At 43.4% G+C, this 24,681-nt stretch overlaps 3 protein-coding genes across 5 annotated transcripts in view; 2 read left to right on the forward strand and 1 right to left on the reverse strand.

Moving 5' to 3' along the window:
- Window positions 1-3,765, reverse strand: part of kdm1a (lysine (K)-specific demethylase 1a) — a 21,819-nt gene extending 18,054 nt beyond the window's left edge. Inside the window, exons 1-9 of the mRNA XM_031847192.1 lie at window positions 3,689-3,765; window positions 3,048-3,099; window positions 2,222-2,509; window positions 1,685-1,853; window positions 1,271-1,404; window positions 1,082-1,160; window positions 889-981; window positions 535-641; window positions 195-316 (exon numbers count right to left, since the gene is read on the reverse strand). Coding sequence (XP_031703052.1) covers window positions 195-316; window positions 535-641; window positions 889-981; window positions 1,082-1,160; window positions 1,271-1,404; window positions 1,685-1,853; window positions 2,222-2,509; window positions 3,048-3,092 — 1,037 coding nt within the window. The 5' untranslated portion in view covers window positions 3,093-3,099; window positions 3,689-3,765. The remainder of the gene's footprint in view (window positions 1-194; window positions 317-534; window positions 642-888; window positions 982-1,081; window positions 1,161-1,270; window positions 1,405-1,684; window positions 1,854-2,221; window positions 2,510-3,047; window positions 3,100-3,688) is intronic.
- A 329-nt stretch (window positions 3,766-4,094) lies between these two features.
- tmem30b (transmembrane protein 30B) lies at window positions 4,095-8,372 on the forward strand. 2 transcript variants are annotated; one of them, XM_031847650.1, is made up of 8 exons: window positions 4,095-4,196; window positions 4,464-4,663; window positions 4,952-5,059; window positions 5,168-5,275; window positions 5,511-5,610; window positions 5,691-5,828; window positions 6,085-6,291; window positions 7,551-8,372. In XM_031847650.1, exons 2-8 carry the CDS (start codon window positions 4,475-4,477, stop codon window positions 7,727-7,729), a joined length of 1,029 nt encoding a protein of 342 aa, XP_031703510.1. In that variant the 5' UTR covers window positions 4,095-4,196; window positions 4,464-4,474; the 3' UTR covers window positions 7,730-8,372. The 2 variants fall into 2 exon arrangements, with proteins under 2 accessions (XP_031703510.1, XP_031703509.1); XM_031847649.1 differs by having other exon boundaries at window positions 4,115-4,192.
- Window positions 8,373-9,051: 679 nt separating this feature from the next.
- dync1h1 (dynein, cytoplasmic 1, heavy chain 1) overlaps window positions 9,052-24,681 on the forward strand; it is a 27,594-nt gene continuing 11,964 nt past the window's right edge. For both annotated transcript variants that reach the window (XM_031847485.1, XM_031847486.1), the window contains exons 1-44: window positions 9,052-9,450; window positions 10,382-10,469; window positions 10,674-10,847; window positions 10,957-11,212; window positions 11,335-11,521; window positions 11,610-11,881; window positions 11,983-12,210; window positions 12,348-13,001; window positions 13,158-13,580; window positions 13,717-13,896; window positions 14,007-14,156; window positions 14,289-14,435; window positions 14,629-14,769; window positions 14,979-15,155; window positions 15,259-15,369; window positions 15,502-15,621; window positions 15,733-15,972; window positions 16,142-16,297; window positions 16,389-16,502; window positions 16,603-16,713; window positions 16,806-17,015; window positions 17,159-17,305; window positions 17,429-17,595; window positions 17,671-17,844; window positions 18,013-18,367; window positions 18,466-18,660; window positions 18,750-19,032; window positions 19,169-19,269; window positions 19,449-19,608; window positions 19,770-20,010; window positions 20,180-20,363; window positions 20,455-20,667; window positions 20,861-21,099; window positions 21,220-21,376; window positions 21,474-21,698; window positions 21,820-22,050; window positions 22,180-22,320; window positions 22,484-22,717; window positions 22,850-23,056; window positions 23,188-23,309; window positions 23,431-23,596; window positions 23,740-23,903; window positions 24,101-24,230; window positions 24,338-24,471. In XM_031847485.1, coding sequence (XP_031703345.1) covers window positions 9,201-9,450; window positions 10,382-10,469; window positions 10,674-10,847; window positions 10,957-11,212; window positions 11,335-11,521; window positions 11,610-11,881; window positions 11,983-12,210; window positions 12,348-13,001; window positions 13,158-13,580; window positions 13,717-13,896; window positions 14,007-14,156; window positions 14,289-14,435; window positions 14,629-14,769; window positions 14,979-15,155; window positions 15,259-15,369; window positions 15,502-15,621; window positions 15,733-15,972; window positions 16,142-16,297; window positions 16,389-16,502; window positions 16,603-16,713; window positions 16,806-17,015; window positions 17,159-17,305; window positions 17,429-17,595; window positions 17,671-17,844; window positions 18,013-18,367; window positions 18,466-18,660; window positions 18,750-19,032; window positions 19,169-19,269; window positions 19,449-19,608; window positions 19,770-20,010; window positions 20,180-20,363; window positions 20,455-20,667; window positions 20,861-21,099; window positions 21,220-21,376; window positions 21,474-21,698; window positions 21,820-22,050; window positions 22,180-22,320; window positions 22,484-22,717; window positions 22,850-23,056; window positions 23,188-23,309; window positions 23,431-23,596; window positions 23,740-23,903; window positions 24,101-24,230; window positions 24,338-24,471 — 8,759 coding nt within the window. In that variant the 5' untranslated portion in view covers window positions 9,052-9,200. The remainder of the gene's footprint in view (window positions 9,451-10,381; window positions 10,470-10,673; window positions 10,848-10,956; window positions 11,213-11,334; window positions 11,522-11,609; window positions 11,882-11,982; window positions 12,211-12,347; window positions 13,002-13,157; window positions 13,581-13,716; window positions 13,897-14,006; window positions 14,157-14,288; window positions 14,436-14,628; window positions 14,770-14,978; window positions 15,156-15,258; window positions 15,370-15,501; window positions 15,622-15,732; window positions 15,973-16,141; window positions 16,298-16,388; window positions 16,503-16,602; window positions 16,714-16,805; window positions 17,016-17,158; window positions 17,306-17,428; window positions 17,596-17,670; window positions 17,845-18,012; window positions 18,368-18,465; window positions 18,661-18,749; window positions 19,033-19,168; window positions 19,270-19,448; window positions 19,609-19,769; window positions 20,011-20,179; window positions 20,364-20,454; window positions 20,668-20,860; window positions 21,100-21,219; window positions 21,377-21,473; window positions 21,699-21,819; window positions 22,051-22,179; window positions 22,321-22,483; window positions 22,718-22,849; window positions 23,057-23,187; window positions 23,310-23,430; window positions 23,597-23,739; window positions 23,904-24,100; window positions 24,231-24,337; window positions 24,472-24,681) is intronic.

Genomic DNA, 24,681 nt, shown 5'->3' on the forward strand with positions numbered 1-24,681 from the left:
CACACACACACACACACACACACACACACACACACACACACTTGACAATGACACAGCACAAATGTGGACAATAACACCCTCTACAGGTCATTTTCAGTAACTTTTAGAATTTCTATGAGAACTTTTTTTTGACTTTGTCAAAAGCAACTCAAGCCTCAAATCTAGGCCGATGATGATGTGTCATGGTTAGACACTAAAGGTTTATAGGATGCTTTGACTTCCGTATTGACTTACCCAGCCCTGTCACCACCATGGCTCCCAGATCAGCGACATAGTTGCCCTTCCTAAATGTGGCCACTCTGCCTCCAACACGGTCCTGCATGGAAAAAACAAAGTAAGTTTAGGTCCCTCGATCGGTTATCATCTGAACCCTTAGAAACATCTGTATTGTATAGTGTATATAAAGTGGACTATTCTCAAAATGCTATCGATTGTAAAAAAAAATTAAAAAATACAGCAAATGGTTTATAGTCATAAAATGTTTATACCAATAGCTGGTTGAGAGAAATGTGGCTGAAATAACAGATGACCTACCCTGGCCTCCAATACTGTAACATCCATGCCGAAGCTTTGCAGCTGCCTGGCTGCAGCTAGACCAGACACACCTCCACCAATGACGATAACCTTTCCGGTCTTCTTAGCTGCAACAACAAACAGGGAGCACATTAACTAGGTATCCTTACACTACCAGGTCAGTGTCGGATTTTGTCCACAAGCCGGAGTAGCTGGTAAATATCCTCAGACAATCACTTCTTTAAACCAGATTTGTTTTCTTGGGATGTAAATCAAAGACATTTTTATCTTCAATCCAAAGTGGCTTGAAGAATACATAAATTATACCAGATGGGTAGTGTTACTTCACCAGAGCAATGAATGAAGTGAACTTACTTGGTAAAGGCTTGACCCTCTTGTAAATGCCAAAGTTAATGAGCCCGTGCCTCTCTAAGTAGCTGTGTATTCGGTGAACCAGCACAGCATCACCTAAAGAGAGAAAAAGAGCACATACAATCTCAACATCTGCACAACTACAATCTTCTTGTAAAAAAAGAAAAGAAAAATCATGTTTAATTGAATGTCTCACTGTTATATGGAGCTTCAAGCTGCTGTGCTGTGGCCTCAAATGTCAACTGGATTTTAGGGTTGTCCAGCCAAAGTTGGAGCTGTATGAGGTTAATATGAATTAAGATACAGTACTACACACGTTTAAAACAATGATCCCGAAAGTCCATCGTTTTGTAATACAAAGTAATGTGTCTACGCTGGCACTTACCGTGCGGTTGCGGATGAAGAGGAAGACCTTCTGAGTCTGCTGGGGACCGCTGATGATGTCAGGGAAGCAGGCGGCCTCCTGTGATGTCATACGGTCATGAGGAAGACGGCTCTGGAAAGCAGCTCCTTCCACACCTAAAAATGAACACACATATTCTATTAATAGCATTGAGTGTGACTTAGGATCAATTTAAAACAAACAGAGAGAGCATTCATGTGCAATTAACAATGGAATTGGGGCAAATGATCAGACTGTGAAAAGACACAGCCTTCAAGTTAGCATAGAAAAATCTCTGTACTCTTCCTTTAAGAAAAGACCGGCCTTTTTGTTACACATTTTAAATTTCTTTCCTCAACCAAAACATCAGTTTCATGTCTCACTGCTTTGATATGATGCATCGAGTTTCAGACTGACCAGACGGCTCCTCTGGTTCACTGTCGTTCTCTTCCTCTGGTGGTGGAGGTGGTGGAGGGATGACCTGCTTCCTCTCTTTCTCTGCCTTGGCGTTCCTCTCCTCCTCGGAGTAATATTCGTCCTCCGACAGATTAGCCAGGCTTTCGTCCATCTCGCGGTATTCCACCTGCAGCATTAGGCACAATAAAAGCATCATTAAAACCAGCGTTGCAGTGAATTTGTTGGTGTGCTCCCAGGTAACTTACAGTAGAAGTGCCAAAACCGTTCTGGAGGTAAGAAACACATACCAGGAACATCACGCTGCAAAGACTATGAGACGTTACCTCTGTTGCTAAATTCCACTGGTGCACATATGCAAGTGAGAACCTGTGACTTCAGATAGAGAGCATTATTAAACCTAAAGTTGTATTGATCCTTGAAAGAAAACAAATATTCATTAAAATACAGTGAAATGTCACCATCAGATAAAACTCATATCAGTTTTGGCAGCTTCTTTTCCTCTCTGAGCGAGAGGATTCACAACCCTAAAATATTTACTTTCGCTCGCTTGCGACGACTAGTTCTGCGGACTTCAGCTGCGTCTTGCTCTGCCCCACCAGGGCCTGCTTGATGAGGCAACGGGGCTCCTCCAGGTTCCCCACTAGGGGATGACCTTTCCTTTTTCTTTACATCCAGAGGGCCTGCAGCTGAGGCTGATGGACCAGTCTGGGCATCAGAAACAGGGGCCCTATCGCCTCCCGCTGCTGCCGCAGAAGATGTAGAGGAGGAGGAGCCAGCATCTGACTTCTTGCTAGACAGCATCATGGAGGATGTTGGAGGCCTCTCCTGAACGAATAGGGGACAGAAACTTGATGAAACCCATCCAAATGAAGCAAACAGCCCAAGGGAAATGGTTGAAATGTGCCTGTTCAAAATAATGTGATCAATGAAAAAAAGATAACAAAATATTCTTAAAAGAAAAGATGGAAATAATGTGTGATGTGTGCGTGCTGAAAAATAAAAAAATAAAAAATGTTTGTGACCTTTGCGGCATTCCCAAATCTGATTGAAAATAATAGTCTACAACAGTTAGAATATAAAAAAAAAAAAAAAAAACTTACAAAACCCATACCAAATGTTAATGCCACTCACTTACAAGTGGTTTTAACACAAAACTCCTAGTAGAAGTAATAGATTACAACACTTATGTCAACTGGTCACTTTTCTGCTGGGGGCAGTGAAGGCACCTGCAACAAAAGGCTAACAACCACCATACTGTCTAATCACCATAATGTCACATCTACATCACTGAATGATTCACGTAACGTTGAGCTAATTGTGCATGAATGAAGTAGTTTATGAAAATGAGGGCTCCATGCCTAACCTTTTCTTGTTTTACCCATTTCTCCGGGCACCTGGTAATATCCATTCAAACACTAAGAAATGAAGACAGAACCAGAAATATGGTTACGAACAGGTCCAACTTCCTCAAATCATTGTAACAGAACAGCCGGTATGCAATTAACCTTTACTGTGCCGAGATCGCGAGGAGTTCCCGATTGCCACCCTGGACAAATTGACTTATGGTAACGTTAGCTAGCAAGTTCAGCGCAAAGCTAACAGCGGAATGGTAGCTATCAACATTAGCTTGCGGTAGCTAACAGCTAACTAGCTTTGTTCTTGACAGCTAACGTTACTCGCAAACAGGGCGGATGAATGTGATGTTGTATTCATGTCATAAAAGTGCAGCTGAAGCTGTACTGCAAACAAATATTCGATCGCTTTTACATTTATTTCCTTTTAAATGTATATTACGAGACAATGCTATGCTAGTTAACGCCGCTAACAATGAGAACTGGCTAGCACCAACAGTGGCACAGCAGCAGGTGCGACCGAGAGAAAAATAAAGCTCCGGCCTCGCTTTTAAATAGATATTAATTGATACACTGGCCGAAATGTTAGGCATAGTCTACTACACACGGGATCGGTGTTTAAAACATTGAATATTGAAAATATGAATATCACCTTTCAGTCCTCCTAAAATGTCAACACAAAGACGGCACTGTAGCAGGTCTCCTTTCAATGAACTCGTTCGTGATTGGTAGATCGAAAATGTTACGCAACACCACGCTGCGGAACGATTGGTCGAAATAACTATCAATCAAAAAAAGTAGGCAGGGATTTAATACTCCAAACTACTGCAGCGGATCTATTTATTTTTGTTTATGCTTATTAATGCAGTGTGTTTCCGATAATTGTTTTTCGGGTAAACTATAAAAGATTTTTATAGTAAAGACAAATTGAGTTTTCTTCTGTTGATGTTCGGGATTCATCTTCCGTTTGTGGAGAAACGACAAAGAATTCTGCTTTGCGTCTGCACACAAAGTGACGTCAGGCTGGAAGAAGAACAGGATGGGCAGGTAAAGGTGGGGGCGGACAGGTAAAGGTGAGCGTCTCTTTCGCGCCTGCTACTCGGGGAAGCATACCGACGTTTTGTTGACTCCTTCGTCTCTCCATTTTCAGCCGACTGTGCGTAAGTAACTAAAATCCAAATCTTTAATACATATTTTTGTGCCTCAGTTTAACCATTTCCCTTTACCAGAACGTCTGTATGTTTTGCTCTCGGCTAATCTGGGTGTTGTTGGTAGTTGAGATTCAAGGTTTTGGTATGTGATATGATGCCTTTTTAGGGATGGGCTGGGCTATTCTGTGTTGTAAAAAAGTCTTAAGTGTTGCGGTTGTCTGCAACGTCCTACATTAATTCAATAAAAGTAAACACTTTTAACAACCTATCCAACAGAACAAAAAAAAATGGTGAAGGAAGAGCAGGGGTTCGACAACCGGCCTGACAACACTGCCTTCACTCAGCAGAGGCTTCCGGCATGGCAGCCCATGCTCTCAGCTGGCATTGTCATCCCAGGATTTGTCCTCATCGGCCTGGCATTCATTGGCATTGGCGTCGGTCTCTTTGTCACCTCACAGAGCATCCAGGTGTTGGAGGTATGACTGTGCAAAAAAGAAAAGAGGAAGAGATGCAGTACAACATGTGTAAACTGGATTAAAGTGAACTAATCTTAAATAAATATTAAAAAATCTCTGTTTTCAGTGTTGAGATTAAATACATGGTGTACAGTGCACAACTGTACACTGCTATCTGCTCACAGACTTGTCACTTGTAAGCGAAATCATACTGAGTTTAAAGAGGTGTGGTGTCCTTAACACCCGATGGAGACAGGTGTTGTAGCCATCAATAATTAATAATAACCTTTTTTGTTCTTTCCTACACAGTTTGACTACACTGGGGTTGAGACAGACTCGCCATGCTTCAAGTGCTCCGATCCAGATGTCAAGCCTTGTACTTGCCAGCTGGACTTCACCACTAAAGAGCTATTTAAGGTTACATTGGAGCTTTGCACAGACGCAGTCACACACGTACAAATAGTAATGAAGTTGAACTTTCCTCCTACTGCTGACCCTTGCTTGTGATTCTGTTTTCCTCCACAGGGAACTGTGTACTTTTATTATGGTTTGTCCAACTACTTCCAGAACTACAGAAGGTACGGTGTGTCCAAAGATGATGAGCAGCTGTCTGGAGATCTGGATAACTTTAAGGTGAGTTAACAACATAGGATATTGAAGAAAAAATGTCTCTGGTTTTAACTTCCATGGGGAAAACAAAATCCAGATGATCTCAATTGGAATAAAAATACTTAAAAGATATACATTTTGGTACAGAACCTAAAGCTGCATTAGTGGTACTTAATTCCCTTGCCCATCTGTAATACAGACAACAGTATCAGACTATTTATTTGAGCAATGAAAACACTGTCCTCTGTCTCTCTTCAAGAGTCCCAGTGACACCTGCTCACCCTATGAGTACGAGGATGAAGACAGCAAAACAAAACCAATTGTACCATGTGGATCAATAGCAAACAGCAAGTTCAATGGTATGTAAGGACATTTAAAATTAAAGTTGAATTAAGGTTATTTGCAGTGTTATGGAAGTATAAAATCTTTTTTTCAATAGATACCTTCAAGTTGTTTCAGAAGGTCAATGGGTCAAATAAGCAGGTGCCCTTCAATGGCAAAGGGATTGCTTGGTGGACAGACTACAACGTCAAATACAGAAACCCCAGCATCTCACCTCTGAAGCACGCATTCAACGGTAGTAACTTACTTTACTGTAACTGTCTGTCTGTCCTGTTTAAGTAGTGCTGTGGTGCATATGATGCAGAATAATTGTCTTGTAATGAGAGGTTCCCAGTCTGCTCAAAACTAATTGGGTGGCCAATAGGATAGGTATTGTGGATGAAAGGAGCAACTTAGTTTAGTACAGTAAATATGGGGTCCTTTCATATTTTGAATAACATTAATTTCATGTTTGATGAATCATGATAACTGATTAAACGTTTAACTTCCAGGTACTGTGAAGCCTTTATTTTGGCCCAGACCTGCTTACGAGTTGGACACCTCAGACGCTGCTAACAACGGCTTCATCAATCAAGATTTCCTGGTGTGGATGAGGAGGGCGGCCCTGCCAGGTTTCAGAAAGCTCTATCGACGAATCGATGAGGGTGATTATAAACAGGGTCTGCCAGCTGGAGACTACATCCTTGAAATTGCCTACAGTATCCTTTTATACACGTTATAGATTCTGCTTTGATTTCAAGGAAGGCGCTTTGAGGTATGGGCAGTTGTGTTTGTTTAGCACGAGTCCTCAGTTTAAAGATTGCACTAGCCATTTTTCACTCTGACCTTAACCTTTTCTTTCCTTCACATAGATTATCACTGTATAGCTACAATACAAGACAATGGCCAAAGTACCATCAGAATTGTCATTTATATGTAAATATGTCCATCAGAGTGAGCAATCGAAAGTCATCATGCCGTGTTAAGTGTTAAATCAAGAAATGCCTGCTGGCAAGAAAGCTGTCAAGTTGGTAATAGTGGACACTTTTTACTTGTTTAAAGCAGCATATACATCTGGTTATGTTTTACACTGGTCCATCCATAAGAGAAGATTTACGAAGCTTCACATCCACAGAAAGGGGTCAGCCATTGAATCGGCCGCATGTTTTTTTTTTTTTTTCCTCAAGATAAAGGAACAGCAGGTTAGGCTAACTTGTTTAACCGGTTGGGTGTGGTTCTGTTTTTACCTGCGCAGAGTGAACACAATGACTCGGGTGTTCCTTGTGTTCAGAAAATACCAGGCAAATTCTCCGACGTAAGTAAATATGCTAGGCAAATGATCTTTGAGAATTGATTGCAGTATTTACATAGGCTTTAGAAGGACGGCAAATACATTTTATTTTTATTTTGGCTCCATACCCCTGTGTTTCCAAGTTTAAATCCCTTAACTACATGTAAATTCTCATTACAATACATCAGTTTTAGTTGTTTTGGTGTATTTTTCCTGTTTCAGGCAGCCATCGTTTTCTGTACACATTGGAAATCTATTCATAGAAGATTGATTGATTCAGTTGTTTAATCCATCACAGTGGACTACAGTTTACAGTTTTGTCAGAGTTAAATTATCATTGAGTGGGGATACAGTTTAAAAACTGATTGCTTTGAAAAGTCTGCACTGCAATAAGTCTTTCAAATAATGCCACTCAAATAGATGATGCAGTTCAATAAAATTGCTATCTGATTTTGATATATTGATGAAATGAATGGAGGCCAATGCCCTGAAATAAATCCTTTCAAGTGTACATGAGTAGTAAAAAGGTTAAAACATGCAAAACCACTGGCTGGTTAATACAGTATCTTAATGCAGTTTTGTATATTGAATGCTTTAGTGAACATATTGGCACACGATCACTGTTTTATGTCTTTTGTTTTATGTGTTTCCATTTTTGCTATGTATCCTTAACATGTTGTCCTCCAGACTATCCTGTTCTGAGCTTTGAGGGGCGAAAGAAGGTGGTGTTCAGCAACGTGTCCTGGATGGGTGGCAAGAATGACTTCCTGGGCATTGCCTACCTTGTGATTGGTTCAATGTGCGTCTTCATGTCCGTAGTCATGCTCATTGTCTATGCTAAATTCAAGTTTCCTGAGGAAGACTGAGTGCCGGGTCATGGACTTTTGTTTTCTGGTGGATCATATACCCTATCGACACAACTTTTTTTTTTTTCTTTTTTTTTTTTCCCCTTTTTGCTCAATGGCATGATGAGAGCATAGTAAGGTGCTCCCACAAAGAGGAATATAGAGCTAGACTCCATATGAACACATGTTATTGTGGACATGAAGATGTATCCTCAGGAGCAGAAATGGCCTGGTGTTATTTTGCAAGACAAGTTTCGACACTGGAGTTTCCCCCTTGTGTGCAAAATAAGATGATTTACAATATCAGTCCATGTAATTGTAAGAACATCTAGGAAGTCAGGCTCTTCTCAGTGCAAAAACATAGCAAAGTCAGCATTGATTGCTAACGGAACAACTGTACGAAGAGTCTTTTCATTTTGTGTTTTTTATCATCACAAAATAAGCTCAGTAATAACATTAAAGCCATACTTGATAAGCCATATGATACTGGGCAATGATGTATACTTGATTGTGAGTTTTATTAGCTTGTAAATAATGCTGTAAAATGTGGGAATATTAACTCAGGGATCTGGTGGTGAGGCTATGTAAGCTCATGTTTTACTTGTACTGTGGTTTCAGAAATTTTACTTCATGTTATTTATTTAATAAAACAACATTAAAACCATTCCTCTCTGTCTCATTATGACATGTTGGCTCTACAGGCAACATTGCCATGCTATGTTCATTTATAGCCATTTATGCTGGATTCTATGAAAAAGGCAAGTTTTTATCCCTTATCTACTTTCTTTATTATGACTTAAGAGGTCTTTAGTTTTCGTTTTTTAGCACTCAAACGATATTCTGCAAGCTTTGTGGCCTTTGTAGGTCTGTCTTCTCAGCTGACTCAAGTCCAGGCTACAGGAACTCTTTTATACCTGATGGATGTGGATGTTTAGCTTTATTTAAAAAACATGTAGAATAAATAAACATGTTATAAAATGCATAATAAATATATACACTAATGCATCCTTTTGTGAAAGCAGGAATCTGCAAAAAGTGCACTGATGTTAATGCTAGTCAAATTGTGACAAAAGTTGTGATTATCTTATTTAAAATATAACTGTTTGTCACTGAATTAGTAATACCAATAGTAAAGGCTTATAACTTTGTTAATTTCAACTGTGGAGGATTTATAGCTGCATCATTGGAGGTAACTCCCTTTCTCCCTCTGTCAGACCGTATTTAACAAAATGAGAAAAGAATAGATTTGTTCAACTGCATTGTGGGTATTGTAGTATTCGGCGTGTGTATTCCAGTGAAATACCAAACCCTTGAACCACAAGTACCACAATCCATTGCGCGAATAAACCTGACGGCCACGGGTGTGGCGTTTTGACAGCAGCAGTCAGCGTCTGAACCAACTCGGTCAGCACCACTGCTAGCTACATAACGTGAGCCTCGTTTCTTTGTTCACTTTAACACCGCTAACGGTCGTCTTCGACCACTTCAAACAATGTCCGACGGTGGGGGAACGGAGGAAAACTCCGGCACCATGGAGGTGTCGGCCGTTCAGACGGTCGCCGATACCTCGGTGCTGCAGAAGCATATGAGAAAATTGGTACCGCTGCTCCTGGAAGATGGCGGCGAGGCCCCGGCGGCTCTGGAGTCCGCCCTGGAGGAGAAGAGCGCCGTGGAGCAGATGAGGAAGTTTCTGGCGGATCCCCAAGTTCACACCATCCTGGTCGAGAGAAGTACACTCAAAGGTAACGTTAACGATAACGATGTTAGTTAATGTTTAGCTAGCGTGCTATCTTCGCCACACTGGGTGGGGAAGCGACAACCGAGCCAATGACAACACACTTGCATGAAAGTGGTCAATGTTAGCTAACGTTATGATTTTAAGGTGTGATACTGGTTAAGTTGAGCTGCAGTTAATGCATATTTTAGTTTTGTGTAGTGTAGAATGAATGTACGTTAGCGTTTTGTGTTAATGTTGAAATGCAGGTTATGTATAAACCACATTAAAATGAAAACTGACACAGTGCTATTAATAACACAAGCCCCGCTTAAGAAGAACAAGCACCATAACCATCTAAAATTCAAAGATAATGACTCTTTTGTAAGAACTGCAAGTCATGTGCGCACCTTCTCGGGGTTTTAATCATGTGAACCAGCTTGTGTCAATGAACACAGGATCTTCAGTTTTCCTCCAGGCGAGTTAATCCTAAACTACAGAGCCGCTTTGCACTCCCTCATGTTTTATGAGTGTTAAACCTTGATCTCTTGATACTGCACATGCTCAGCCTCTGCGTCTGTAGGTTTTGGGTTCCTAGTCTATCCAAGAATACTGATGCTGCAATGCAGAGGGTGCAGTTTCCTTTTCCTACAGTCTACCTCACTAGTAAAGAAGGGTGGGAACAAAGATGGATGCATGTCAGATTACACTGTCCTCCTAATTTTACGTAGTTTATTATACTCTGATAAACTTGACTACTGTCTGGCATCCAAATCATTTATTTTTAACATTAGAAGCAAAGTTATTTTGTTGGCCTTATTTCTTGGTGCATGATATATTAATGATGTATCTTATCAACTTGATTACAGTGTGGATGATTTTTTTCAGTGAGGAATATTTCATGAGTTTTCTGTTTACTTGTTCAGATGAGACTCAGATTTAATTTGTTCTTCACACAGAGGATGTTGGAGATGAAGGAGAAGAGGAGAAGGAATGCATCACCTATAACATCAGCACTGACATACACTATGGGTTGAAGTCCAACAGGTAAGTGATGCATCTAATGCACTGAATTAGTATGAATTACTATGCGATGACAATAAAACGTATATATTGTGCAGCCCTACACTGTACAGAGGTCTGCTTTTTCAGCCATATAATTGTATGTGATTTTAATTGATTTGCTGCATTAGCACTCAGCTTCCACTTGAGTTCTGTTAACCGATAACTTGGCCTTCCCCTCCCCTGCAGCTTGGCGTTCATCAAGAGGACAATCGTCATTGATGCAGACAAGCCCATTTCCACCCAAGTTCGAGTTCTAACCTTGAGTGAGGATTCTCCCTATGAGACACTCCACTCCTTCATCAGCAATGCTGTTGCTCCTTTCTTCAAGTCCTACATCCGTGAGTCTGGCAAGGCCGACAGGTAATCTTCAAAATGGGTCTTTATATTTGAATAAGAAAAAAACTGGATCATGAACTCCGCATTGGAGGAATAATGTAATGCACTATCCTCTCTGTCCTACCTTCTCTAGAGATGGGGATAAGATGGCTCCCTCAGTGGAGAAAAAGATTGCCGAGCTGGAGATGGGCCTTCTCCACTTGCAGCAAAACATTGAGATTCCTGAGATCAGCCTGCTCATCCACCCAATCATCTCAAACATCGCCAAGCAGTTCTATGAGCGCGGGGAGAAGCCTAAGGTCACTGACTTTGGCGACAAAGTGGAGGACCCGTCCTTCCTAAACCAGCTGCAATCTGGAGTCAACCGCTGGATCAGGGAGATCCAAAAGGTAAGAGGCTTTCCTATATTTCTGTCTCAAATTTTCATGTCGTGACAGGTAGATCAAAAAATACTTTCTCTTAAACTCGCCACTGGGTTTATTTTTTTTCCTCCACCCGCCCTTTTTATCAGGTGACAAAGCTCGACCGTGACCCAGCTTCAGGCACAGCCTTGCAAGAGATCAGTTTCTGGCTGAATCTGGAGAGAGCGCTCAACAGGATCCAGGAGAAGAGAGAGAGCCCCGAGGTTCTGCTTACTCTGGACATCCTCAAACACGGCAAACGTTTCCATGCTACTGTCAGCTTTGATACTGACACTGGTGAGTGACATCCAGTCCAATTTTTCATTACTGGCAGTAATTTGATATGGTGTGATTAATTGTTTTATCCTTTCTCTGCTTCTTCCAGGTCTGAAACAGGCTGTGGAAACGGTCAATGACTACAATCCTCTGATGAAGGACTTCCCTCTCAATGACCTGCTCTCTGCTTCAGAGCTTGATAAGATCCGCCAGGCCCTGATGGCCATTTTCACTCACTTGAAAAAGATCAGGAACACCAAGTACCCTATCCAGAGAGCACTGCGTCTAGTGGAGGCCATCTCTAGGGACTTGAGCTCCCAGCTCCTCAAGGTGTTGGGCACCAGAAAGCTCATGCATGTCGCCTATGAGGAATTTGAAAAGGTTGGTGTGGTTGGGTATCTAGCCCCCCCCCCAGAAGTACAGTCTTAAGCTACTCAAAACATTCTACGTCTTTCTAAATGTCCCTTTAACTTCTACTACAGGTAATGGTGGCATGCTTCGAGGTGTTCCAGACCTGGGAGGATGAGTATGAGAAACTGCAGGTTCTTCTGAGAGACATTGTGAAGAGAAAGAGAGAGGAGAACCTGAAGATGGTGTGGCGTCTGAGCCCAGCTCACAGGAAGCTCCAGTCACGTCTGGATCACATGAGACGTTTCAGAAGGCAGCACGAGCAGTTGAGGGCCGTCATCGTCCGTGTGCTGAGGCCTCAGGTAAAACACCGTCAGCATCTGTAATGGCCACGCTTGAACTGACCAGCATGTCTTGCCCTCATTTACTTTCATGTCCAGAATAATATTTGGTTTTGTCCACAGTTGATTGAGATTTATTTTTACATTTTTATCCCCAGGTTTCTGCCTTGCCACAACATGCCCCCGGAGAGACAGTTGAGCCTCAAGATATGAAGGTAGCCGGAGTTCTCTTTGATGCCGCTGATGCCAACGCTATCGAGGAGGTCAACCTGGCTTATGAGAACGTCAAAGAGGTCGATGGTCTGGATGTGTCTAAGGAAGGCATGGAAGCCTGGGAAGCAGCCATGAAGCGTTATGACGAACGCATCGACCGCGTTGAGACCCGAATCACTGCCCGCCTGCGTGATCAGCTTGGAACCGCCAAGAACGCTAACGAGATGTTCCGCATCTTCTCCCGCTTCAACGCTCTCTTTGTGCGTCCCCACATCCGCGGTGCCATCCGGGAGTACCAGACGCAGCTCATCCAGCGCGTGAAAGATGACATCGAGTCACTGCACGACAAGTTCAAAGTGCAGTACCCTCAGAGCCAGGCCTGTAAGATGAGCCATGTCCGAGACCTGCCGCCTGTGTCCGGCTCCATCATCTGGGCCAAGCAGATCGACCGTCAGCTGACAGCGTATATGAAGAGAGTTGAGGATGTTCTGGGAAAAGGCTGGGAGAACCATGTGGAAGGGCTGAAGCTGAAGCAGGATGGAGATAGCTTCAGGGCTAAGCTCAACACTCAAGAGATATTTGATGACTGGGCTCGCAAGGTATGAAGCTGATCATAGACATTAATATAGTGTTGCATTTTTCTCAAATAGTTAAATAAATGTTCTAGTTTTTGCCTCTTACGGTGCAGTTTTCATTGTTTGTCAACAGTTCTCCTGTTTTTAAATATGTGTCACTCCTTTTCTTTTGTAAATCAGGTGCAACAGCGTAACCTTGGTGTGTCTGGCCGCATCTTCACGATTGAGAGTACCCGTGCTCGTGGACGCACAGGTAACATGCTCAAGCTTAAAGTCAACTTCCTCCCTGAGATCATCACCTTGTCCAAAGAGGTCCGCAACCTCAAGTGGTTGAGCTTCCGTGTTCCTTTGGCCATCGTCAACAAAGCCCACCAAGCTAATCAGCTGTACCCATTTGCCATCTCTTTGATCGAGAGCGTGCGCACCTATGAGCGCACTTGTGAGAAGGTGGAGGAGAGGTTCTCCATCTCCCTGCTGGTGGCTGGGCTTAAGAAAGAGGTTCAGGCTCTTGTTACTGAAGGCATCACTCTGGTCTGGGAGTCCTACAAGCTGGATCCCTATGTTCAGAGGCTGGCTGAGACTGTCTTCAACTTCCAGGAGAAGGTCAGTATCACTATAAAATGGTTATATACACAAGTACAGACTCTCCTCAGTAATGTTTTTTTCGAATGAAACCTTTAATTGTATAATTGCCCCAAATATATATTCTAATGTTGTTTTTTTCTGCTGTATTTTTCAGGTGGACGACCTCTTACTGATTGAGGAGAAAATTGATCTTGAGGTTCGCTCTTTAGAGACTTGCATGTTCGAGAACAAGACCTTCTCTGACATTCTCAACCGAGTCCAGAAGGCTGTGGACGACCTTAATCTCCACTCCTATTCCAACCTGCCCATCTGGGTCAACAAGCTCGACATTGAGGTTGGCGCCACAAAGCAATACAAGGATTATTTGATTCAGAAAGGAAATACTTTGAACATTTCAGCCTTTGTTTCTTTTTACATGTGGTTGGTCTTTTTCTTTCTTCATAGATTGAACGTATCCTGGGAGTTCGTCTGCAGGCGGGCCTTAAGGCCTGGACCCAGGTGCTCCGTGGCCAGGTAGAGGACAAAGCTGATGTAGATATGGACACAGAAGCTCCACAACTGAGCCACAAACCTGGAGGGGAGCCCAAGATCAAGGTAGCCATTGTGACTGTAGTGACTCTGTGTTGCGTTATGCCATGTTTTGTTTTAATGACGATGTATTTCTTTTAAAATCTTGAGAAACCATGGATTCATGGACACAGCTCACTATGATATTTCTTTTCCCAGAATGTTGTCCACGAGCTGAGGATTACTAACCAGGTGATCTACCTGAACCCACCGATTGAAGACTGTCGCTACAAGCTCTACCAGGAGATGTTTGCCTGGAAGATGGTCATCCTTTCTCTTCCCAGGATTCAGAGCCAGAGATACCAGGTAGAGATTTTTGAATGGTTATGGTACTAGGGCTGGGACTACCACTGCAGTAAGCCATGTTAAGAATGCTTGCCTGAGGTATGTAAATGTAAAAGGGACAAGCTACTTTTAAACAAAGTTATATTTTCTTTTAGTTAAAATATGATATATGGAAGGACATATGAATCTTATTGCACTTGTACTTCCCCACCAGGTGGGAGTCCACTACGAGCTGTCAGAGGAGGAGAAGTTCTACAGAAATGCCCTGACCAGGATGCCAGACGGCCCTGCAGCCTTAGAGGAGGCCTACAATGCAGTTGAAGACATTGTCAATGAGGTGGAGCAGTATGTCAAGGTAAGAGAACTTTACAATGTGTTATCATACTCACGGTTTACTTCTGAAAGTTGGTTACTTTGTTGGAGGAGCTGCTTTAAAGAAATGAAATGCCAAATAACTGTTTCCTTCCTTGTATACCAGGACTGTCTTTAATATTATAAATGTGTGTAATATACACTGTCATGTACATTAGTTTGTGCTTATCCATCTCTTTTCTTTGCCACCAGGTGTGGCTACAGTACCAGTGCTTGTGGGACATGCAAGCTGAGAACATCTACAATCGTCTGGGTGAAGACCTCACCAAGTGGCAGGCCTTGCTGGTCCAGATCCGCAAAGCACGTGGAACCTTTGACAATGCAGAGACACGCAAAGATTTTGGACCTGCGGTCATCGACTATGGCAAAGTAATAATGATTGACAATTATAGATGCTTCATTTTGAAAATATTTCTGAAGCAACAATCTCTTAGCAAAAATGAAATGTTCTTTGTTTTGTGCCTGCCAACAGGTTCAGTCCAAGGTGAACTTGAAGTACGACTCCTGGCACAAAGAGGTGCTCAGCAAGTTTGGCCAGATGCTTGGCCAGAACATGCAGGACTTCCATTCCCAGATCTCCAAGGTAATATATAGTAATAATTTAATATAATATGTCTTTTGACCAGGTTAGTAACATAGATTTCCTAGAGACACTGATCGGATGATTATTCTCTGAATTTCTCATAACCTTTTATTTTTCTGTTTCTTTAAAAAGTCCCGTCAAGAACTGGAGCAACACTCTGTGGACACAGCTAGCACCTCAGATGCGGTCAACTTCATAACTTATGTCCAGACCTTGAAGCGCAAGATTAAACAGTTTGAGAAAAATGTGGACGTAAGTACTCCAAAACATTCAGTGTCCTTTCATTTACTCTTTTGTATCACCGCATGCTGCAGGAAATATAGTTTAGGGTTCTAATCGGATTCTCCCTACTTTTACTTGTAGTTGTTCCGTAATGGGCAGCGTTTGCTGGAGAAGCAGAGATTCCAGTTCCCTCCATCTTGGCTCTACATCGACAACATCGAAGGTGAATGGGGTGCCTTCAGTGACATTATGAAGCGCAAGGATACTGCCATCCAACAGCAGGTGGCCAACCTGCAGCTGAAGATCGTCCAGGAGGACAAAGCTGTGGAAAACCGCACTACTGACTTGCTCAGTGAGTGGGAGAAGACCAAACCAGTTGCTGTAAGAGATATTAGATGATCCTATGTGCAGTCAACCCTATTCTGTACTTTCCATACAAAGCACAGCTGTGGAAGCATTTCCTGTTGTGACTGAAATAATTCATCAAATCTTTTTAAACCGCATGACACTGCTTTTTTTTTTATGTCTAACTGATTATGTGTTTCACCAGGGTAACCTGCGTCCAGAGGAGGCTCTTCAGTCTCTGACGATCTACGAGGGCAACTTTGGCCGTCTGAAGGTTGAGAGGGAGAAGTGTGCCCGAGCCAAAGAAGCCTTGGAGCTCACTGATACGGGCCTGCTCAGCGGCAGTGAAGAGAGAGTGCAGGTAATGCCAGCAAACATTCCCATAAAAGCATTTTAAAACACCAATCAAAAACAAAGTAACAGGCAGCCTAATCTTTTCTTTTGACTTGTAGGTGGCACTAGAGGAGCTGCATGACCTGAAGGAGGTTTGGTCTGAGCTGTCAAAGGTCTGGGAGCAGATCGACCAGATGAAAGAGCAGCCCTGGGTGTCTGTCCAGCCTCGTAAGGTAACAAATCCACAATAATGGTTGAGATCATGGAATCGCTAGAATGAAATTCTTAGAATATAACTGTTCATATAACTGTTCTGTTGCTGGTGTTTTGTAGCTTCGTCAGAGTCTGGATGGTCTTCTGAACCAGCTGAAGAACTTCCAAGCAAGACTGAGACAGTACGCTTCCTACGAGTTTGTCCAGAGGCTGCTTAAAGGATACCTGAAGGTCTGGCAGATATACTAGGCACACATTTTTAACTTGCAAGAAAATGTGAAAAATGGCTTATTAAATTCTCTACTTATTCCTTTTGTCACCAGGTTAACATGTTGGTGATTGAGCTGAAATCAGAGGCTCTGAAGGACCGCCACTGGAAGCAGCTGATGAAGCGTTTGCATGTAAACTGGGTCCCGTCAGAGCTGACCCTGGGACACATCTGGGATGTGGACCTGCAGAGGAATGAGATGGTGGTGAAGGACGTTCTCCTGGTAGCCCAAGGAGAGATGGCTTTGGAAGAGTTCCTCAAACAGGTGAAGAGAGATGGCCCTGAAGAACTATAGATATATGTATACGTGATGCTATTAGGGGGCAACTGGCAGTATTTTTTCTATGATTGTAAAAGACTCTGGTTTGTAGTCCTACTCATAATACTTTTGTGGTTTTTGGTCCTCAGATCCGTGAAGTGTGGAACTCGTATGAGCTCGACCTGGTGAACTACCAGAACAAGTGTCGTCTGATAAGAGGCTGGGACGACCTCTTCAACAAAGTCAAAGAACATATCAACAGCGTGTCCGCCATGAAGTTGTCTCCATACTACAAGGTAAACAGAACTACTTTACTGTTACATTTAGAGTAGACAATACCTTAAGATTTTACAAATATGTATTTTTTTTTTTTTTTAACTGCATCAACAACATGCTCTTCTCCTTTTTTTCCCTCCCAGGTGTTTGAAGAAGATGCGCTGAGCTGGGAGGACAAGCTGAATCGCATCATGGCTCTGTTTGACGTCTGGATTGACGTCCAGCGTCGCTGGGTCTATCTGGAAGGCATCTTCACCGGCAGTGCTGACATCAAACATCTGCTCCCGGTTGAAACTCAAAGATTCCAGAGGTAAACAAGGTACCCTTATTTTTACATTATTTATTTCAACTAGAATTGACTAATATGTCTTGTTTTTTTCCACAGTATTAGCACAGAGTTCTTGGCATTGATGAAGAAGGTGTCAAAGTCTCCTTTAGTGATGGATGTGCTGAACATACAGGGAGTGCAGAGGTCCCTGGAGCGACTGGCTGACCTTCTGGGAAAAATCCAGAAGGCCCTCGGAGAATACCTGGAGAGGGAGAGATCTTCATTCCCCAGGTGAGACAATGATAGGCGATGAAGGGACTGTGCATTGTTGTCAATGTGCATTTTAAACACAAAACTCGTACAACTCGAACAAGACGTTCACGGTAATGTTAAATATTTGGAATCACTGTAATTTATTCATACAGTCATTTATTAACTATCCTTAATTGATCTTTCCAGGTTCTACTTTGTGGGAGACGAGGACCTGCTTGAAATCATCGGCAACAGCAAGAATGTGGCCAAACTGCAGAAGCACTTCAAGAAGATGTTTGCTGGTGTTTCGAGCATCCTGCTCAACGAAGACAGCACCGTGGTGCTGGGAATCTCCTCCCGCGAGGGTGAGGAGATTGTCTACAAGACACCAGTCTCCATTACAGATCACCCCAAGATCAATGAGTGGCTGACGCTGGTGGAGAAGGAGATGAGGGTGACGCTGGCCAAGCTGTTAGCCGAGTCCGTCACAGAGGTCACAGCATTCAACAAAGGCGAAACCGTTGACCTGAGCCAGTATATCAACTGGATTGATAGTTACCAGGTTGGTATTGAGAGCATTTATTCTACACACAATCAGTTATTCAACATGATGGAAATCAGTTAATGTAATTTCACTTGATCTGTTTCCTCTCTTCACAGGCCCAGCTGGTGGTCCTGTCCACGCAGATTTACTGGTCTGAGAACGTTGAGTCTGCCTTGACCAGTATCTCAGGTGGTGGGGACATTGACCCCATGCAGGTAGTGCTGTCAAATGTGCAGGCCACCCTCAACGTGTTGGCTGACACCGTACTGATGGAGCAGCCTCCACTCCGCAGGAGGAAACTTGAGCACCTGGTTAGAGGCCATTTTCTTGAATATCATTTTTAAAAGAATGTTGTCAAATGAAAAGTGTGTCTGAAATCCCTCTTCTGCTCTTATCTCAGATCACCGAACTGGTGCACCAACGTGATGTGACCAGGACTCTGATCAAGAACAAGATCGACAACCCCAAGTCTTTTGAGTGGCTAAGCCAGATGCGCTTCTATTTTGACCCCAAGCAGACAGATGTCCTGCAACAGCTGTCCATTCAGATGGCCAACGCCAAGTTCAATTATGGCTTTGAGTACTTGGGTGTCCAGGACAAGCTCGTCCAGACCCCGCTCACAGATCGCTGCTATCTCACCATGACCCAGGCTCTGGAGGCCCGCCTTGGAGGGTCACCATTTGGTAAAGATGATTTTTTTTTTTTTTTTTTTTTTTTTTTTTTTTTTGTACCCATAAGAAATGAAGATGTGTGTGTGTGTGTATATATATGTTCAAGAAATTAAAAAACAATTGACTTAACTGTTTGTTCTCCATCTAGGTCCTGCTGGCACAGGAAAAACCGAGTCAGTGAAAGCTCTTGGTCACCAGCTGGGCCGCTTTGTCCTGGTCTTCAACTGTGATGAGACATTTGACTTCCAGGTACATAACTGCACACTGATTCTTCGATCTTAGGCTTTTTCTTTTATAGACAAAACAACAACAAACATTGAGAGATCAGTGAACCATTTGCACATCATGTGACTATAAGGATTTAGCTGTTCATGATACTGTTCATTTAACTTAACAAATCTCTTGTTGACTTTCTTCTTCTTTTTTAGGCCATGGGTCGAATCTTTGTGGGTCTGTGCCAGGTGGGAGCATGGGGCTGCTTCGACGAGTTCAATCGTCTGGAGGAGAGAATGCTTTCTGCCGTCTCCCAGCAGGTCCAGTACATCCAGGTGGCCTTGAGGGAGCACAGCAACATCAACAGAGACAGGAGTATGTATACCATTTGTGGAAACAAAGAAAATTCCATGAAATAGCTTTCTTCATACTCAAAGTAAATAATTCATATTGGGACAGCAAAGCGGTGTGTCACCATTTGTTAAATTTAACATGAGAACTGCATTGTAAATACGTACGCATCTGTCTACCCTCAGGCGTGCCAGTCACCACAGAGCTCCTGAACAAGCAGGTGAAGGTGAGTCCAGACATGGCCATCTTCATCACCATGAACCCCGGCTACGCTGGCCGATCCAACCTGCCCGACAATCTGAAGAAGCTGTTCCGCAGTTTGGCCATGACCAAGCCTGACCGCCAGCTCATCGCACAGGTCATGCTCTACTCTCAAGGTTTCCGCACAGCTGAGATCCTCGCCAAAAAGATTGTTCCGTTCTTCAAGTATGTACCGTTTCCGAAAAATTAGCATAGAGTGGGAGAATTTTTAAAAGATCTTCCCTCTCTAAATTCATCCCATGATCTCTACTTGCATCTGATTTGCTTTTATGTTTTTATTGTGAAGCACTTTGTTTTGAAAGGCGCTATATAAATAAAGTTATTGTTATTTCAGGCTGTGTGATGAGCAGCTGTCATCCCAGAGTCACTACGATTTTGGCCTCCGAGCTCTCAAGAGCGTGCTTATCAGTGCTGGAAATGTCAAGCGTGAGCGCATACAGAAGATCAAAAGGGAGAAGCTAGAGCGTGGAGAGGTGGTTGACGAGAACGACATCGCTGAGAACCTTCCCGAACAGGAGGTATAGATATCACACATCGTAGAACTTGAAGTGACATTAGAATTTAAGAGGCTCAAATGGTTATTTCACTCGGTCTGTCTTGTTCCTGTAGATCCTGATCCAGAGTGTGTGCGAGACCATGGTTCCCAAGCTGGTGGCGGAAGACATCCCTCTTCTGTTCAGCCTGCTGTCGGATGTCTTCCCTGGAGTCCAGTACATGCGTGGAGAGATGACTGCTCTGAGGGAGGAGCTGAAGAAAGTCTGCGCGGAGATGTACCTCACCTATGGAGATGGTGATGATGTGGGCAGCATGTGGGTGGAGAAGGTATGTAGCTCAATTTAATCAACATATATCTAATTGAATGTGCCCATAAATAATAAGTTATACAGCCCTGCCATCTCCTAGAGACACAACGGGGCTAGAGCCAGATCCCTGCATTACAGCACAGTATTCAAGGTGTTTGCATAGTGAGTAGTTACTCTAATTTTCTGAAACTTTATCATTCATCCCCTTCCAGGTGCTCCAGCTGTTCCAGATCACACAGATCAACCACGGTTTGATGATGGTGGGACCCTCCGGTAGTGGTAAGTCCATGGCATGGAGAGTGCTGCTCAAAGCCCTGGAGAGGCTGGAGGGAATTGAGGGAGTAGCCCACATCATTGACCCCAAGGCCATCAGCAAGGACCACCTGTATGGAACCCTGGACCCCAACACCCGTGAATGGACCGATGGCTTGTTCACACACATCCTCAGAAAGTGAGTTCTGTTACACATTTCATTGTTAAGGGTATAAATCAACTCGGCTAATCTTCATCTTGCTAAATAAGACTTTTTTTTTTTTTTAAATAACTAAAATATTTTTCCCTTCATTTTCAGAATCATTGACAATGTTCGAGGTGAACTGCAAAAGCGTCAGTGGATTATCTTCGATGGTGATGTTGACCCCGAGTGGGTTGAAAATCTCAACTCAGTCCTGGATGACAACAAGCTGCTCACCCTGCCCAACGGAGAGCGTCTCAGCTTGCCTCCAAATGTAAGAGCACAGACCTTCAAACTTTTTCTGTTTTTATTTTAGTCTAAACTGATGAAAGCGTCCTGTATTGACCTGGAATTATTCCCCGTCTCTCCAGGTGCGTGTGATGTTTGAAGTACAGAACCTGAAGTATGCCACCCTGGCCACTGTGTCTCGCTGTGGTATGGTCTGGTTCAGTGAGGATGTCCTCAGCACCGACATGATCTTCAACCACTTCCTGGCTCGCATTCGCAGCATCCCATTGGATGAGGGAGAGGATGAAGCTCACCGCCAGAGGAAGGGCACAGAAGACGAGGAAGAGACTGCTTCACCAATGTTGCAGGTAAAAAGTGTTTTCAAAAAACTAGGCCTCTTAAGAAAGGAAAATGGCAGCAGTTCATTCAAGAAGAACATTTGGTGACATTTCTTCTTTACTGATGTCCTGTTGCATGTTCCTACACTAGATTCAGCGTGATGCTGCAGCTGTCCTGCAGCCTTACTTCACCTCCACAGGCATGGTGATCAAGGCCTTAGAGCATGCCTCCAAGTTGGAGCACATCATGGACTTCACCCGCCTGCGCTGCATGGGTTCCCTGTTCTCAATGCTGCACCAGGCCTGCCGTAATGTGGCGCTCTACAACAACAATCATCCTGACTTCCCCATGCCCATTGAACAGTTAGAGAGATACATGCAGGTAATTGTGCTTCCTGCTCTCCATATAACTGAAGAAAGCACACGTCTTGTTGTTATATCACCTTAATCACTGAAAAAACACGTACATTTTCTTAAAGCTGATGCATTTTGTCTCATTATCTCTATACAGAAGTATCTGATCTACGCTGTGCTGTGGTCCTTTTCTGGTGACGGACGACTGAAGATGAGGGCTGAGCTTGGAGAATATATCCGTCGCATCACCACTGTACCACTCCCCTCTGCTCCCAATGTCCCCATCATTGACTATGAGGTACAGCCTCTTACTGTTCCTGCAGATATTGATCGTTCTCTTGAGTAAATTTAAAAGAAAATGTTTGATTCTTCGTACCTGCAAGTCACTGAGAGCAAACCAAAACTACAGCAGTCTTGTAATTTCAGAAGGACCATTGCATCGTATTCTTTGTATTGTGCAGGTGTGCATCTCGGGTGAATGGCAGTCCTGGCAGGGCAAGGTGCCCCAGATTGAGGTCGAGACCCACAAAGTGGCATCCCCTGATGTTGTGGTTCCCACTCTGGACACTGTTCGCCATGAGGCTCTACTTTACACATGGCTGGCAGAGCACAAACCACTGGTGCTGTGTGGACCTCCCGGCTCTGGAAAGACGATGACTCTGTTCAGCGCCCTCAGAGCCTTGCCTGACATGGAGGTGAGAGACTGGATAAAAACGAATTACAGATCTTTAAAATCAGTTTAACCTGAGCTTGTAACTGATTAAACTGATGATAAAACTGATGTAATATTTTGTAATTTCCAAAATGTTCCTCCAAATCTCTGCCAGGTTGTGGGTCTGAACTTCTCCAGTGCCACCACCCCAGAGCTGCTGCTGAAGACCTTCGATCATTACTGTGAGTACCGTCGTACCCCCAACGGTGTGGTCCTCTCCCCTGTCCAGCTGGGCAAGTGGCTGGTGTTGTTCTGTGACGAAATCAATCTTCCCGACATGGACAAGTACGGCACACAGAGAGTCATCTCTTTCATCAGACAGGTATGATTTTTATTTTCCCTTGTTGCATTTTGCAGCAACATCCAGGTGTGCAAACTGAAATCATTGCAGCATAAAACTTGGTATCCCTTCTTGTATGTTAACGGCTCCACTGTGGTGTTTCTTCTTTGCAGATGGTGGAACATGGAGGTTTCTACCGCACCTCAGACCAGACTTGGGTCAAATTGGAGAGGATCCAGTTTGTTGGAGCTTGTAATCCTCCCACTGACCCTGGCAGAAAGCCTCTCACACACAGGTGCAGTAACCACAATGATTAGAACAATAATATAATTGATACCATGATTAAAAAATGATTGTTATAAAAAGTAACATTGCATATGACAAGCCCTAACAGTGGTCATGTGTGCTGTCTCTAGGTTCCTGCGTCACGTTCCTGTGGTGTACGTGGACTATCCAGGCCCCGCCTCTCTAACCCAGATTTATGGAACCTTCAACCGTGCCATGCTGCGCCTCATCCCCTCTCTGCGTACCTATGCTGAGCCTCTTACTGCTGCTATGGTTGAATTCTACACCATGTCTCAGGTAAAGGAAATCACTAAATGCATATAGGAAATACTTCTGTACAAACAGCAGATAAAACACATCTTTTATTGATCACTTTTCAGTCCTTTCATCACACTATTATATGTTGGCATATCTTTATTCTATCCTTTTTTTCCTATCAGGAGCGGTTTACCCAGGACACCCAACCTCACTACATCTACTCTCCCAGAGAGATGACCCGCTGGGTGAGGGGTATCTTCGAGGCCCTGCGGCCACTTGAGACTCTGCCTGTGGAGGGGCTCATCCGCATCTGGGCCCATGAAGCTCTCCGTCTCTTCCAGGACAGGTGAGTGAACGTTTCTGAGAGGCTGAAGAAGAATAGGAAATTCTTATCTATTCTGAGTGTTTTAAGGGAATCACAGTAGAGTACATTTGTATGGTCATGGCTCGAAATGGTCCGATTTAGTCTGATAAAAGTGCCACCTAAAAAATGCACAGGTATTGAAAGAATGATAATGTGGCACATCTTGAACCTTTATCCAGGCTGGTCGATGATGAAGAGAGAAGGTGGACAGATGAAAACATCGATGTGGTTGCTCTCAAACACTTCCCCAACATTGATAAGGAGAAGGCTCTCAACAGGCCAATCCTCTACAGCAACTGGCTCTCCAAGGTAAACCAGAAACCGGTTGACTAATGATGCTGACATTTTGAGAACTGACCTCAAGTCTTACGCGGTTAGATTTCCATTTTAACTGAGTTCATCGTTTGTGGATGCAGGACTACATCCCGGTGGAGCAGGAGGAGCTGAGGGACTATGTGAAGGCCCGTCTGAAGGTCTTCTATGAAGAGGAGCTGGACGTCCCTCTGGTGCTCTTCAATGAGGTGCTGGACCACGTCCTCAGAATTGACCGGTGAGTAACAGCCTCTGAAGTGATTGACTTCTCATCTGGTGTGTGTGTGTGTGTGTGTGTGTGTGTGTGTGTGTATATATGTGTGTGTATATATGTGTGTGTATATATGTGTGTGTATATATGTGTGTGTATATATGTGTGTGTATATATGTGTGTGTATATATGTGTGTGTATATATGTGTGTATATATATGTGTGTGTGTGTGTGTGT

This window comes from Anarrhichthys ocellatus, unplaced genomic scaffold, assembly GCF_004355925.1.
Source record: "Anarrhichthys ocellatus isolate YVR2014 unplaced genomic scaffold, GSC_Weel_1.0 scaffold7, whole genome shotgun sequence".
NCBI lineage: Eukaryota > Metazoa > Chordata > Actinopteri > Perciformes > Anarhichadidae > Anarrhichthys > Anarrhichthys ocellatus.